The sequence below is a fragment of the Nicotiana tabacum genome, chromosome 24, assembly GCF_000715075.1.
Source record: "Nicotiana tabacum cultivar K326 chromosome 24, ASM71507v2, whole genome shotgun sequence".
Classification (NCBI taxonomy): Eukaryota; Viridiplantae; Streptophyta; class Magnoliopsida; order Solanales; family Solanaceae; genus Nicotiana; species Nicotiana tabacum.
In genome coordinates, this window is record NC_134103.1 from 76,749,704 (window position 1) to 76,764,756 (window position 15,053).

Genomic DNA, 15,053 nt, shown 5'->3' on the forward strand with positions numbered 1-15,053 from the left:
CTCATTTCGTTTCCAAGCCATGAATATATTGTGCGGTTGTGCCATCTTCCATCGGCTCCATATCTATAATTTCATTCACAAATTTTATTGAGAGAGAGAGACGGTGAGAGAGAGTGATGAAGAAAGAAGGAAGGAAAAATTGATGAGAGAGACGACAGTGAATAGGGAAAGAGGAGAGGAGAGAAAAAAGAAAAATTATGTAACGAAATCCTCTAATTTAAGATACTAATAATGGATCGTATATAATTTGTAAGTAATTCTTGTTTAGGGCGGGTTATATACAAAATTAGGACAATTTTGGTAAATAAGTTTCAAATATTGTATAGGAAGGAAAAAATCGCTTTGTAATATATCAAACTAAATATTATAGTCCTATATCATGTATCCCTATATAATTAATCCAAGTATAATTTATCTCTAAACCAAACGACCCCTAAGTTTCTTAATACAGGGACTCAATTGAAAATTACAACTAAATTAGGGACAAAACTATATAAACATAAGAAATTTCTAACAACTGTTAACTTCTTAACATAATACTCTTTTAGCTCAGCGTACTATCATTTCATAACACAATAAGGACAAATTTAGTTTTTTTTTTTATATCTAACCGCAACTAGTAACATATGCAAATCTGAACCATTTGTAAAAAATTTAGGGGCAAATTTGTACCTTTGCCATTTCACACAATAGATTCGATTATTTATCCAAAACATGATCGGAAGTATCCTACTTCCGGCGCCGGTGCCGCTGCCAAGTCACCGGATAAGCCTCCGGAACCGCCACTCACAGTCAGGTAGTCCTCGGTGCTCGCTGAGCAAACAAGGCCACCGCTTTATTTCCACCCTTATCGCCACCGACTCCGACGATATATCCGCTACTCACCGCTTACTCCGCAAATTCGTGGCCTCATCTTCAAAACACGTCGCTCTCAGTACTCTATCTCACCTCTTATCGCCTACTACCTCTCACCTTCGCCTTTCTTCTCTTGCCCTTCCCGTACGTCTCTCTGTTATCATCTATTTCAGTTTGTCCTTCTCATTGATTAAGCTAAGAATGATTCACTGCCAAGCGAAATGTGTATTTGCAGTTGTATTATTTTGTATTTCAATGTTTAAATACTATGCCAGATGGTGTAAAAAATACTTGCACAATCAGATACTAACTTATTAGGTAATTAAAGTAGAATTTAAGCTATATATTTTGTCAGTTTAAGTAAAATTTGCACTATGAGGTCACTTTTAGTTGTTGTAGAAGGTAATATATCTTATTTTCAAGATTACACATAGACTTACGTATAGATATTCTTTGGATGAACAACAACATCAACAACAACCCACTATAATCGGGGTCTGGGGAGGGTAGTTTGTATGCAGATCTTACCCCTACCCTAGGTTAGAGAGGCTATTTCCGATAGACTCTCGGCTCACTCCCTCCAAGAACTCCCCACCTTGCTCTTGGGGTGACTCGAACTCACAACCTCTTGGTTGGAAGTGGAGGGTGCTCACCACTAGAGCAACCCACTTTTGTCATTCTTTGGATGAACTGAGAATAAAAATTTCTTTTACCTTGACAGTGTATATAACTTAAACTCTTACATAAAAATCTTGTGATAAGCATTAATTAGTAATCTGATAAAAATGATAACTAACCTACTATTTCAAGTTGCAATTCATTGATAGTGTAAAATAATCTTCATTGCCAGTGTATAAAACTTAAATCTATTCCAATTTCTTGCTTAATTTTTATTACCATAAGTCTGATTGAATGCAAGGCAAAATGTTTATTTGCAGTTGTATTTGGAAATCAGTGAAGCGTCATGGTTTGATTGGAATTCGAAGCTAGTGGCTGACTTGGTTGCTTTGCTTTACAAGCTAGAGAGATTTGATGAAGCTGAAACCCTAGTTACTGAAACGGTTTCTAAATTAGGAGGCCGAGAACGAGATTTGTGTAGTTTCTACTCTCAGTTGATCCATTCGCAATCTAAGCACAAATCGGAAAAAGGTGTTTTGGATTTTTGCACAAAATTGAAGTTGTTTCTCTCATGTTCCTCGTCTGTTTATCTGAAGCAACAAGGGTACGCCTCGATGGTGGATGCATTTTGTTCTATTGGATTACCGCGTGACGCTGAGGAATTGATTGAAGAGATGAAGGAATTAGGATTGAAATTATCAAAGTTTGAATTTAGAGCTCTAGTTTATTCATATGGTAAATCAGGATTCTTTAGTGATATGAAAAGGATTGTAGGTCAAATGGAGAGTATGGGACTTCAATTAGATACAGTTGGCGCAAATATGGTGCTTAATTCATTTGGATCTCAGTACGAGCTTTCAGAAATGGTTTCGTGGCTCCAAAAAATGGATGTTTCAGGTGTTCCGTTTTCTATTAGGACTTACAATTCGGTGCTGAATTCGTGCCCCACGATTAGTCTTTTGCTGCAAGATCCGAAGAGTGTTCCTCTTTCTCTTGAAGAGTTACTGGCGAATTTGAATGAGAATGAAGCGAGTTTGGTGAAGATACTGGTTGGATCATCGGTTTTGGAGGAGACAATGCAGTGGAATCCTTCGGAGTTGAAGCTGGACTTGCATGGGATGCATTTGAGCTCTGCTTATGTGATCATATTACAATGGTTTCATCAGCTTCAGTGCAAGCTTGTTGCTGAAAATCGCGTTCTTCCTGCTGAAATCACAGTGGTATGTGGAGCGGGAAAACACAGTGTTGTTAGAGGAGAATCCCCAGTGAAAGGGTTGATCAAGGAATTACTTCTACGGGTAGGATGTCCACTCAGGATTGATAGGAAGAACATTGGATGTTTCATTGGTAAAGGAAAAAGTTTCATGGAGTGGTTATCAAACAACAATACCACTATACATGAAAGGATATCCTGACAGCGACAGCTCTAGATGTTGAATCAAGAAAAATGTTACCACGACGGATTACTACAAGAAGCTGAAGATGTTGAATTGAATATACCCGTATCAATTTAGTTGGTTATGTTTGAAAGTTGAAACACGATCATCTGATATCCTCAAATATGCATTTTTCTGTTATAATCAGTGAGAGAAAGGTAAATCATCATTAATTGTTGTGGCGTGCAGCTTTTTGTTGAACAATCATCCTCAGCTATTGAAGCATCTAATATTTGGCTGCATATTGCGAGCTATTCAAGCATTTAATATTTGGTTATGGGCCTAAATACTTGTGTTTCACATTTGCAAAACTCCTGCAAAGAAGTCAAAGAAACAAATCGAGCTGCATCTTCAGAAGTAAGCAATCACAGCGATTTGCATCCAAACTGAAGTGGAGAAACAAATCATAGCAAGATTTTCTGTTTAAGAAATATATGCATTTATTACTCTTGCAGGGTTTATGAGCAAAATCTTAAAGATCAAGGTCCTTGTTGGGTGGATTATTCATAATAGAGGAGGACAAACATGACGACAAAATCGATTTGTAGCATAGATTGCTCTTACCTAACCAATCACACCAACGTTACTGCTCCGTGGAAAAAAACATTGGGTTGCGAAAAGATTGTCATTTTGTCTCATGATGGTATCCAAAAACACTCAGCAATCATTCAACATCCCCCTTTGTGCAAGATTGGCGAGACCATCAATGGACCGAGGAGTGGAGTAATAGTCGAGGAATATCTATAAGTTCTTCCGTTCAAGAAGCAGGAATCCTAACTAACAAGTACCAGAGCGCTTCCATTGCAAGATTCAATGATGGTGTAACTCCAACTTGAACAATTCTGTACAACCATGCTTCAATATTTCTCATTGCCGCAGATTTTAAGCAAGGTCAGCACAGAAGTTATGTCCATTATTTTATCCTTGGTATGATAGTTATATTAGATCAATGATCACCAGGTGGAAAGAATTTCTTTACTAAAAGAATTCAGGCAACTGAATGTAATTCACTCTACTAAACCACTTCCTTCTTGCGGAGGCAATTTCCATTGCAAGAAGACTTGCTAGCTTGCTGCTAATTGAAAGCATTCTCACTTCAAAGTAATGTACCAAAAGCTGGCTACTATTTGAATTTATCATTACAAGAAAATGTTGCACTATTTTAGCCTTGTCTTTAGGTCTGTTCAAAAGTATTACACGATCCTCCAATATGACAATCCTACTTGATCCAATCCATCCCTAATTGCACGTTGTTTAGTAGGTGGGGATAGATGTGTGCCTTTGTAGCAGGTATAGTAGGCAGGGAAAGGTGTGCATAGCATATAGAGATGCACTTGTTACTTTCAGCTCAAATTCTTTTATATAGTTGCGTAATTTTAAAAAAAAATAGTAATATATATATATATATATATATATATATATATATATATATATATATATATATATACTAATTTTACCTTGATTGTCACAAACTGGATGAATGTGGGTACTTTGTACCTAATTCCTTGATCTGCCTATGTTAGAACTTAGAAGGGAAAAACTGCTAATTATAATAACCTTCTCTACTTCTAAAAGTGGAAAACAACTTATGTCGAGGCCATCAAGGGCAACACCAAAAACCCCGTGGCTTAATGTCCTATACTAGTAAAAGAACACCAAAAGTGAAGCTCTCCCCTTTGGAAATTGGAGCATCTGCGAGCCAATTCCGATGAGATTTTCTTGCTTAGTTCCCAGCTGTAGGCCAAGTTGAGGGAATCCTGTTGGAGGTAATGGGAGGCATACCGCGAACGTTGATGTCAATGGGATACAGTCGATACTCAATGTCGAGCTCTTTGAAAATTTTAACCATCTCCTCAACCAACTGAGCTCTTCTGAGCCACCTTTCTCCCATATCCTGATGGTTCATTCTATGTCTTATCCATACAGACATTTTCAACCTGTTTAGATCTTCCAGGTTCATCAGTACAACTGTAGGAGAGGGATACCAGTGGTCCTTCTTGCTCTCAATATAACTGCAATAGCAAGCCACCAAAATTATGTCAAGTCATAACTCAATATCATCTAATTTTCACTATCATACAATTTTTTTTAACTAATATAACTTTTTTTTATCCAACAATGGTGTTAGCGCCCCTCGATTATCCACCGGGTATTTGCTATTCCACACCAGCACGTGTATTGGATAACTTTGCCTACCAAGACAAAATTACGCAATACATGTACTAGTGGGAGATAACAAGTACTTGATGGAATAGTCAAAGTATGCGCAAACTGATTCGGACACCATCTAGATTAAAAGAAATGAAAAAAAAATAGCTTTTCATCGGCTTTCTTAGTTTACATTCTTGTTTTTACTTTTTTCCCTTTTCTTGCTAGGTGGATATTTTTACTTGGCTATTAGCTAAAGAAGCAGTCCTAACACATGACAACCTAACAAGAAGAGGATTTCAGATGTGCTCTAAGTGTTACCTATGTGGTGAGAAGGCAGAGACAATTAGTCATCTCTTTTTGCATTGCAGCTTCACTATACATATATGGAGGATTTTTATCGGTCTAAGGGGAATTCCATGGGCAATGCCGGGAAGAATCCTTGATATTCTAGCTAGCTGGAATAAAGAGGGCTCACTTTCGAGAGACAAAGAGAGATGGAGAATTGTCCCAGCTAGTATATGGTGGACAGTGTGGGAAGAGAGAAACCAAAGATGCTTTGAAGAGAAATCCAACAACATTCAGAAGATAAAGATGAAATGTTTAGTTCTTTTTTATTTTTGGTGTAAAGGAAAACTTTTGGAGGATAGTGTATCCATTTTAGATGCCTTAGACTCATTGTAAGAGAACAATGCAGAAAAGAGCCCTTTTTGTGTAGTTTTGTATGGGCACTTACTTTGTAATTATGGGTGACTTCACAATTTTAGTTAAGTCTTCATATAAATATACAAATATGTTACCTTCTCAAAAAAAAAATGAAAACATTAAAAAGGGAAAGAAAGGGGCATCCATCTAAAGGCCAATCAAGCATCCTTTTCGCGACACTATGTCATGAAATTCATATGCAGCTGGTACGTTCTTTTTTGTGAATTCTGCTACACTAATGTCCTTTGTTCATTAAGGATGCATGTAAAGTTTTCTACACACTTGCTGCAAAGCATTCACAGAGGTGATAAAAGATTATATTGGATGACAAGACAGATATATACCTGGTTATTCTTTGTTTCACAGCAGCAATTTTCTCTGCTGGTGTAGCAATGTGGACAGTAAAATCAATGGAGTCTCCCATATCAGGACTACGGTAGTAATTGCCAATAGGTCGAGTTGAAAGAGTGCTATTTGGATACATTATCTTTTGGTTGTCGAATCTCAGAAAGACGGTAGTTAAAATGTTCATCTCTTCAACAATCATCTGAAACACAAAACAAAAAATTATACAAATCAGACCTTGCTAAACACATAAATATGGTAAAAAGTAGTACTAATATTTATTACTCCCTTTGTTCCATTTTATATGATACTTTATAAGTTTAAAATGAAATGGTAGTTCATTTTAGGTCCGCATACACACTCCCCTTTTGCTTTGGAATGCTTTCCTTGAGCCTGAGGGTATATTGGAAAAAGCCTCTCGCATACACACTCCCCTTTTGCTTTGGAATGCTTTCCTTGAGCCTGAGGGTATATTGGAAAAAGCCTCTCTACCTTCCCAAGGTAGAGGTAAGATCTGGATACACACTACTCTCTTCAGACCCCACTCGTAGGGTTACACAGGGTATGTTGTGTTGCAAAATGAAATGGCACCTTTCTATATTTAAAAGCCCTTTAAATTTAGACCTTTTGTTTTGCCCTTAGTGGCATGCTCTTAGGGGTCGTTTGGTAGCCTGTTAGAGAGGAGTTATCCATGTATTAAAATTAGGATAACTTTATACATTGTTTGGTTAAAAGAAAGGGAAAAAATAATCTCCACATAGCAATTGGCATAAGTTATACAATGTTTGGTTGTTTTTTCCTCTTTTCCACATAAAATGCAGCATTGTTAATACAATGTTTGGTTCATATTTTTCTTTTCCGCATAACTAATGCATGTATAAGTTATGAGGGAATCTATGTATTATTTATGCAGGGTAGAAGGTGGAATAACTTATACATGTATTAGTAATACTTGTATTTAAAACACAAAATAACAAGAATACCCTTTATTCAAACTTGTATTTTTTGTTTAAAAATATATATTTAAACTATACTAACAATTTTAATAAATAAAAGTAAGCTAATAATAAATAACACTCACATTACATCTATATTACTAATCCTTATATAATTACCGCATAACTAATTCCCGCATAACTAATCCCAACATAACTCAACCTTGCATAACTTATCCCTGCATAACTAATACATGCATAACTAATCTCTGCATTACTTATTCTTGCATAACTAATACATACATAACTAATATTTGCATAACTAATACATGTATAACTAATACCTGCATAACTCTAACCGGCAACCAAACGACCCCTTATATTCACAAAAATATCATGTTTAAGGGTATAAGTTTTAAAGTTACTCTTGTAATATGCATAAAAAATCTTTATATCTTCTTAGATTCTATATCCAGCCAAAGTCTGAAAAAAAGATGAAACGAAGTATTATGTTTGAAGAGAAAGGAATAAACAAGTAGATGCATAACAAAATAGAAAAAGGATCAAGAAAGTATGCTATATACCTGAACTCCATCAACCTCACAACGGTCGCCCACGTCAAATGGATGCATCACAAATAAGAAGATGATGGATTCAAATATGGTTTTGCAAGTGTTTCCAAAAACAAATGCCACAACAACAACCTGAGAGCTGACGAAGAGCAAGAACTTGCTGGTCGCTATCCCTAAAATTACAAGGCAGATAACCAGAATGATGATGCTAACTAAAACATTCACCATCTGATGAAGTTTGTTCACAGCTGTTTTCGTGTCATTTAACGTCAATGCAAGTGCCCTTCGTTCTCTAAATGCATTCACCTGCAGAAATTCAAGGATAGTCGTCTGATATCGTGGACATAGACAACTATTGATAAAGTGTTGGAATTTAAATTAGGCTAGCTACCACTTTGTTGTAAGTGGAAGAAGAGACTAACACAATTCAAAGGAAAACATTTATAAGGCGCAAGGAGTATGGAAGAGGGAGATGGCCACTGATAATATTATGAAAAAGTCCACCATTACAAAACAAGTTCAACATTTATAAACATTTTAGGACGATTCATAAGACACACTCCTATAATAACTCAACAGAAAAATGAAAACATTTAGGGGATCATTTGGTACGCGGACTAAATTATCCTAGGACTATAATCCTGGGATTATAATCCCTACACTAATTTATCCCATAATCCCAAGTTTGATGGGATAAATCTAATCGCACACCTTATTATCCTACCTTATCCCGTGTACTAAACGACCCCTAAGTTTATTATTTCAAACAAAGAGATATGTAGAAAAAAAAGTATGTGCATAACTTCATCAAGAATTAATGAGCAGAAACAAATAGTTATTGCATAATTTGCATTTCTTACCACCCAGCTCTTGAGTGATGCTCTACTGATCTTTTCTCTGTCTGGTGATCCTTCCACAAGATTCATACTCTTCAAAGCCTCTTCTTCTCGCAAGAAGCACCTCAGGTCGTCCAGGTAGATGAATCTGTCCGAAGAACAAAGTTTTAGACTAAATTTTACTGAAGTGATATGATCATGTGACTGCTATTTAATTAAGTATATGATTCTTTCTGATATGAGTAATAGGTGTACCACAAGATATAATAAATTAGATGCTCTCTACTCAGCATAAAATATGGAAAGGTGTTATTGATCTGAACAGTAAGTTATAAGAATAAAAGTCAGACTACACCAGGTCACAAAACCAAAGTATACACTATACAATTAAAAAGGAAGGTAGCTCGGTGCACTAAGCATCCCGCATCCACGCAAGATCCGGGGAAAGGCCGCATCTCAAGGGTGTGATGTAGGCAGCCTACCCTAGTGAAGTATTAGCGGCTGATTTCACAGCTCGAACCCGTGACCTATAGGTTACACACAACTTTACTGTTGCTCCAAAGTTCCCTTCATACACTATACAATAGTAATTCCAAAATTGAAAATCTTTTCAGGGACTGTTAAATTTTATTGTCACAAAACTAGGTAATTATCAAGAATCAAACGTGAAGAATCACAAATAGATGAAAATTACATAAAAGTATCCTTTTTCTGTTGTATTTCACTATGTTACTTGTATTAGCATAAGAGAGGGAGCAATGCAACCTCTAAGAAGTTCACTATCTGGTTCTAGGCAAGGCCGGATTCATAGCCCCAATTATGGGGCACGTGAACCCATGGTCTCACCGTCAAACTAGGTATTTTATATATGTATTTTCTAAAATTAGTCTAATATTATCTGTTGGCACTCATATTCCCAAAAGATTGAATGGTTTACTTGGTTGAATATTAGGATATTTACCCTAAGAAACAAGGATCAATTCCCACTCAATACGTTTTTTTTTAGTGGTGCACCCATGTTCAGAAAATCCTAGATCCGCCTCTGGTTCTAGGAAAATGATTTGGACTAATATGCCTGACTGACTGAGTGTTTATGAAATTACTTACTTGGATCTAGGCTTGGCAACGTTTCGGAATATCTTCCTGGCTGCAACTTTGGCCTCATATTCACTTCTAATCTGCGTCGTAGACTCATCCTCTCTTTTGGTATCCAGTATTTGCTCATCCAGCGTAGATATTACCCCATACCTTACTATTTTAATCAATCTCTTCATATTCCAAGCTGAAATATTCTTGGGGTTCAATTTATGCAAATGATCAATTGATATCCCTTGGTTCTGTTCATCTTGATTTTTTGACAAGGGACCAGAAATACCAGAAATCGAAATGCTTACTGTTCTTGATGGTTTTGGTGTTGGCGTTTGTCCACCATTAACACTTACGCCCTTATTACTACTGTATTGAGGAGCAATTGGGGGCCTAAGTTCTGCTGGCAACTGTGCCCCTGCAATATTCTGCAGCTTCCAAACTTCAGCCAATGTTCTGTCCTCTTCTACTTGAGATCGATGAATTTCTATCAAAGGTGGTCCTGATAGTGTCTCAATCACATATTGATTGAACAACGATTCTTGAATTCGATCAAAGAAAGTGCTAACATGAAATGAAGATGCTAGCACTTTAACCATAAGAGTTTTCACTAACCATAACATTGTCCCAATTAGCATACATATCATCAATTTATTAATATACCCCAAAAACTTATTATTCTCATCAACTTTCTTGTCAAACATGAAGTGCCATGCAATTAAAACAAGACCTAACCAAAGACAATTCTGAACAGGCTTTCTAACACCATAAACAAAATATAGTACCCTTTTTCGCAACAGAAAATTCCTCTCAATGAAGAACACAACTAACCGAATCACCCAACCGGATAACAATCTCCCACATATTAAAACAAGAACCAAAACCTCCCATTTCCACAAATGAAGTCCCCTGAATTCTTTCCTCTTCAATAAAGGGATAGCAAGTGTGCATATTAAAGCTGTCACAATAATAACAAGACTTATCCATTGCAACAGGGTCCAACAATCAACTTTGTCCTTTTTAAATTCATCCGGAAGATCTTCATCGAATAATGGATCATCGTCTTCCTCCTCTGGTGGCTTTAGCATCCCAGAAGCTCTTCCTAGCAATCCAGATCTTATTTGACCTGATTTTCCAATTTTTCCTGATCTCCTCTCAGGTATCTCGGGCGGATCAATTAGTCTTGATTTTGTCTTTGCTCTTCCTAACACACTCGCTCTTCTCTGAAACGAAGTGCACCTTAGCACCTGATCATTATCACCACCATTGGTTTTAGGAGTGTAGTAAGTATTGTTGCTGTTATTACTATCATCTGGAGGATTATTAATGTTCATCGTCCTTCTTCGGCTAAGATACTTTGGTTCATCGGGTGTTGCATCGCTAGTTTCACCTTCATCAGTCGAGCAACATTCATTGTCATTATAAGCTTGGTCAGGCTCGATGTCAACCACGTTACTAGGTGGTGACGGAGCCTGAAATGAAACTCTTAGATCCTTTGACGTTGTATAACGATGATTATTTATGTTGTTATTCATGTTATTGTCAACAGATGGAAAATTTAGTGGACTGGATCCAGCAGCGCTATCATTATCAGGTTTTGGATGATTCCTCAGCTCATCCATTTCCAAGTCCATGTCCAATGTCATTTCACATCCAACAGCTCTCTGTTTATTCAAGAACTGTCCGATTAATTTCGAGGGTGGATCTTCGGGCATGTCTTTAATGCCACGTTGGATTGTCGGGCCATTGTTTTGAGGCCCGCTATTCATCATATCCTCTCTCCAAAATTCATAACTCGGCTCGTGCCATAACATGTTACGTTCACTTCCATCCCGAGTGGTCATTTTTTCTCCACCATCAATCTTGACAATGACTTCACGACGATCATTAAGATCAATGGAGGATCTTGTTGTCAACGAGGAAGAATTGACGGACGAAGAAGCAGAATATGGTGTATCGGGGCTTTGATGAGAGAGGATAGGTTGGTTCTCGATATCATGTGGAACGGATACCTTTTTGGTATGTTTATAGGAACTATGAGGTTTAAATGATTTCTTGAGAGATGAAGAAAGTTGATCCATGCTTTTGTTAGATGATTAATATGAAACTTCTATGTTATTGATGTTCCTCTAATCTTTCAGGTTTGAAGCACATTTTTGGATGAAATTTCAGTTATGAGATGCTGCAGTTGGGAAACATTTAATGTTGTAAATTCCCATATTAAATGTAAGTTTAAGTTTGTGTTTGTGTTTGCATGACGTGGTTTTGGATCAATTATGGTATTGGAAAGGAAGAGAAAATTAAAGGAAAGGGAAAGAGATTAAGGGGAAGAGAATCACAAATGGCCAATGTGACGATAAATTAGGAGGTAAAATAAGGCGGGCTTTGCGTTAATGTAGGTTTAGACTTTGTATTAGCCAAAACTTTTCTTTCTTTCCCATGAGATATGCTTGCTTACAGGGCATGAAAACTCTTGTGTAGTGTTTTCTGGAATTCTAGTTCACGTTAAAATCTTAAACTAAAAAGTAATTATAAGAATGCATCGAAGAAATAGCACTAATAATAATCATGAGACGAGTAAATTAAAATCGGATGACCAAAATAGAAATATATCAAAAGATTATATTATGAACAAGACTTTTAATAACTAAATTGTGGATGTTATTGTGTTTAATATGAAACGGGGATCCTCAACGAGAGAGAATCTTTCAACATGGAAGACATATATTTTTCTTTTGGGAAAAGTAAATTTAATTATGGTAGATATTTTACACTATCATAATAGAAAAATCTAGATATGGTAATAAAATAGAGGCAAATCCTAACCACTTAATTATAGCGTACATATAATTTAATTAGGCTAAGAAAGAAGAACTAAATTATTTTTCAGCCCGGAAATAGAGTCTCCAAATCCTTGACGTTTGATTTCGTTTGTCTTTCTGTGTAGCTTGTTTCCTTTTTTATTACTCTCTTTATTCGTGATCTAGGTTATTAACCCCGAGTTTTAAGATGCTAAAAATATTTTTCGAGTTTCTCCGATCATATATCTCAAATTGCTTTAAATTTTGAGTGTCATCAAAGATTTAATTTCAATGTGGCAACATAACTAAATTTTATATAAACCAGAATACTGAACCAAGATAGTCCAGTGCACAAAGCATTCCGCATTTAAGTATACGGGGAAGGGGGTACCAGCCTGGATACAACTTACTGAACCAAAAATAAGAAAAAAAAGTGCAACATTATTTGTGGTTAAAAAAATGGCAATCAAATAGAGATGGTTGAAAATTGAACGTGCCCATTTTAACAATAGAATGCTTTTTAACTAAAAATAAAATTGACATGAACATACCATGAAAACTGTCTAAAGTCATTATACGAGATTACAAATCTTTGCTACGAAATAATGTATTTCATTCAAAATCTTTTAGAAAATTTTGTGAGCCTTCCCGTAGTATATGTTTATGAATGGAGATTTGACCTGAGATACATCAGGAGCATTAGTTGAGGAGGACACAGGATAAAATTTATAGAATTTCATACTCTGAGATGCAGCTTTCTCTTCTTCACTCATTTCCTCTATAGCTTTTTTCCTGGCTTTTCTCGCCTCTCGATTATTCTTCTTTCCTTCTTCAACTTTCTCCTCTACAAATTTCACAAATTCATCTTTTTTATCTGCAGCCAACTCCTCTGCCTCAATAAGTTGGTTTGCCATTTCCTTTGGCTCGTCAAATTCCCAATCAAACTCGCAAAATACAGGCGGTTCGGTTGGGAATAAGATATGTACAACGGTGCTTTGTTCGACCTGAGAATGGTTGATAGAAATAAGGTAAACAGTATTCAAACTTCTTCACTCGCTCCAATTTCAAGTGTTTTAAACCAGCTCTTCTTTGAGTACACCTCAGAATATAAATTTGGGATTTGAGTCTTTCAACTTGAGATTTCCATTTTTCTAAAGGAATGTATGGAAACCAGTCCATCTTCATCAGTTTCATTGGTAGTATCTCTTCAGCTTCTCTTTGTACTGAGTTTATTCCAATTTTATCAGAAGGTGGAAATGGGAGATTTTTTGGTCAATATTATCCCTTATCTTTGAGTTATGTCTATTTTGGTCCCTCAAATATAGTCCTGAGTATATTTAGTCCCTTAAGTATGCTAAAGTGGAGCACCTTTAGTTTCACTAACACAATGTGTTAAAAAACTAACGGTGTTACTCAACTCTGATTCATGAAGCAAATCTTCTGCTCTGAAGCAAAAACGTTTCCTCTCCTTTTATTGGATAACGCAAATTATCACTTCAATTCCTCATTTTTAGATAATGTCTTCTAAAATTTTAACCTTAAAAATATCCCCTTATGTGCCAGTTTTCAATGAGAAAACTTTTTCTGCTACCAGATGTAAATAGTTCCTGGGACGAGCTAAAAGTGATAATACAACCTGGTTATTCGTTTGCTTCAATAACATGCCTAGAAGTGCTCCTGGCAGCTCTATTTTTTTTCAAATTTTAACTTTTCTTTTTGGAAAATCAACCGAAAATTTTAAATGTATATATATACAAAAGAAATATATAAATTTTATATATTTTTCGGCTATTATTTTTACAGCGGCTATACAATATCATTTTCTTATTGAAAACTGGCACATAAGGGGATATTTTCAAGGTCAAAATTTTAGAAGACATTATCTAAAAATGAAGAATTAAAGTGATAATTTGCGTTATCCAAAAAAAGAGAGAAAATATTTTGCTTCAGAGCAGAAGATTTGCTTCATGAATCAGCGTTGGGTAACACCGATAGTTTTTGAACATATTGTGTCAGTGAGACTAAAGGTGCTCCATTTTAGCATACTTAAGGGACTAATATGCTCGGGGTTATATTTGAGGGACCAAAATAGACCTACCCTCAAAGATAAGGGACACTATTGGTCAAAAACTCGTGGAAATGGAGATACAACAGGTATACAAATGACTTTTGATTGGCCCTGAAAATAAACCAGTTGTTGTTCAGTACAACCGAAAAGATAGACTTTCTCGCCATGCAATTCTCCGCCTTGTTCAAATGCGTCTTCGAGATTGGAGAAATTCCACGTATATTGGTAAATCATGTATATATGATCCCACTCTGTGCCAACAGGAAAAACTTCTTGCCATAGATTTTTCAAATTACGCTTATCAGGAAAGTACTCTGTCTCACGCTTAGCAATTTTGTGAACAGATTTGCTTTGCTCAGCAGCTGAATGGGCTTGTGCTTGGGGCGGCTCCTCCTCGTTGGACTTGTCTTTTCCTCCAACTTCTGTAGCCTCTCTCTTTGTGCCTTTCCTCATTGTTTATGCAATAGAGGTTAATCAATGTGTATTGGTTTTGGGGGCTTTTGATACTAATTTAAAGGATACAAAGACCTATGACTATAATAGTATGGAACCTATTTTGACTAAAAATTGAAAAATTTATTCCTATATTAAATCGACTACAAATCCAATTTAAACATGAACTAAATAAATTAACAAATACCAAATCTT

General features: G+C 36.1%; 2 protein-coding genes and 1 pseudogene across 3 annotated transcripts; 1 reads left to right on the top strand and 2 right to left on the bottom strand.

Moving 5' to 3' along the window:
- The first annotated feature begins 595 nt into the window (after positions 1 to 595).
- On the top strand, positions 596 to 5,818 carry LOC107790855 (pentatricopeptide repeat-containing protein At2g17033). Of its 2 annotated transcripts, XM_016612815.2 has the most exons (4): positions 596 to 999; positions 1,794 to 3,266; positions 3,365 to 3,800; positions 5,286 to 5,818. In XM_016612815.2, exons 1-2 carry the CDS (start codon positions 715 to 717, stop codon positions 2,886 to 2,888), a joined length of 1,380 nt encoding a protein of 459 aa, XP_016468301.1. In that variant the 5' UTR covers positions 596 to 714; the 3' UTR covers positions 2,889 to 3,266; positions 3,365 to 3,800; positions 5,286 to 5,818. The 2 variants fall into 2 exon arrangements, with proteins under 2 accessions (XP_016468301.1, XP_016468300.1); XM_016612814.2 differs by having other exon boundaries at positions 1,794 to 3,800.
- LOC107790854 (mechanosensitive ion channel protein 6-like) lies at positions 4,366 to 11,894 on the bottom strand. Its single transcript, XM_016612813.2, has 5 exons — positions 9,558 to 11,894; positions 8,475 to 8,598; positions 7,627 to 7,920; positions 6,107 to 6,309; positions 4,366 to 4,921 (listed from the first exon to the last, which is right to left on the bottom strand). The coding sequence occupies exons 1-5, from the start codon at positions 11,615 to 11,617 to the stop codon at positions 4,633 to 4,635; spliced, it is 2,970 nt and encodes a 989-aa protein (XP_016468299.1). The 5' UTR covers positions 11,618 to 11,894; the 3' UTR covers positions 4,366 to 4,632.
- A 1,035-nt stretch (positions 11,895 to 12,929) lies between these two features.
- Positions 12,930 to 13,531, bottom strand: LOC107790850 (protein HEAT INTOLERANT 4-like; annotated as a pseudogene).
- Between the last annotated feature and the right edge of the window lie 1,522 nt (positions 13,532 to 15,053).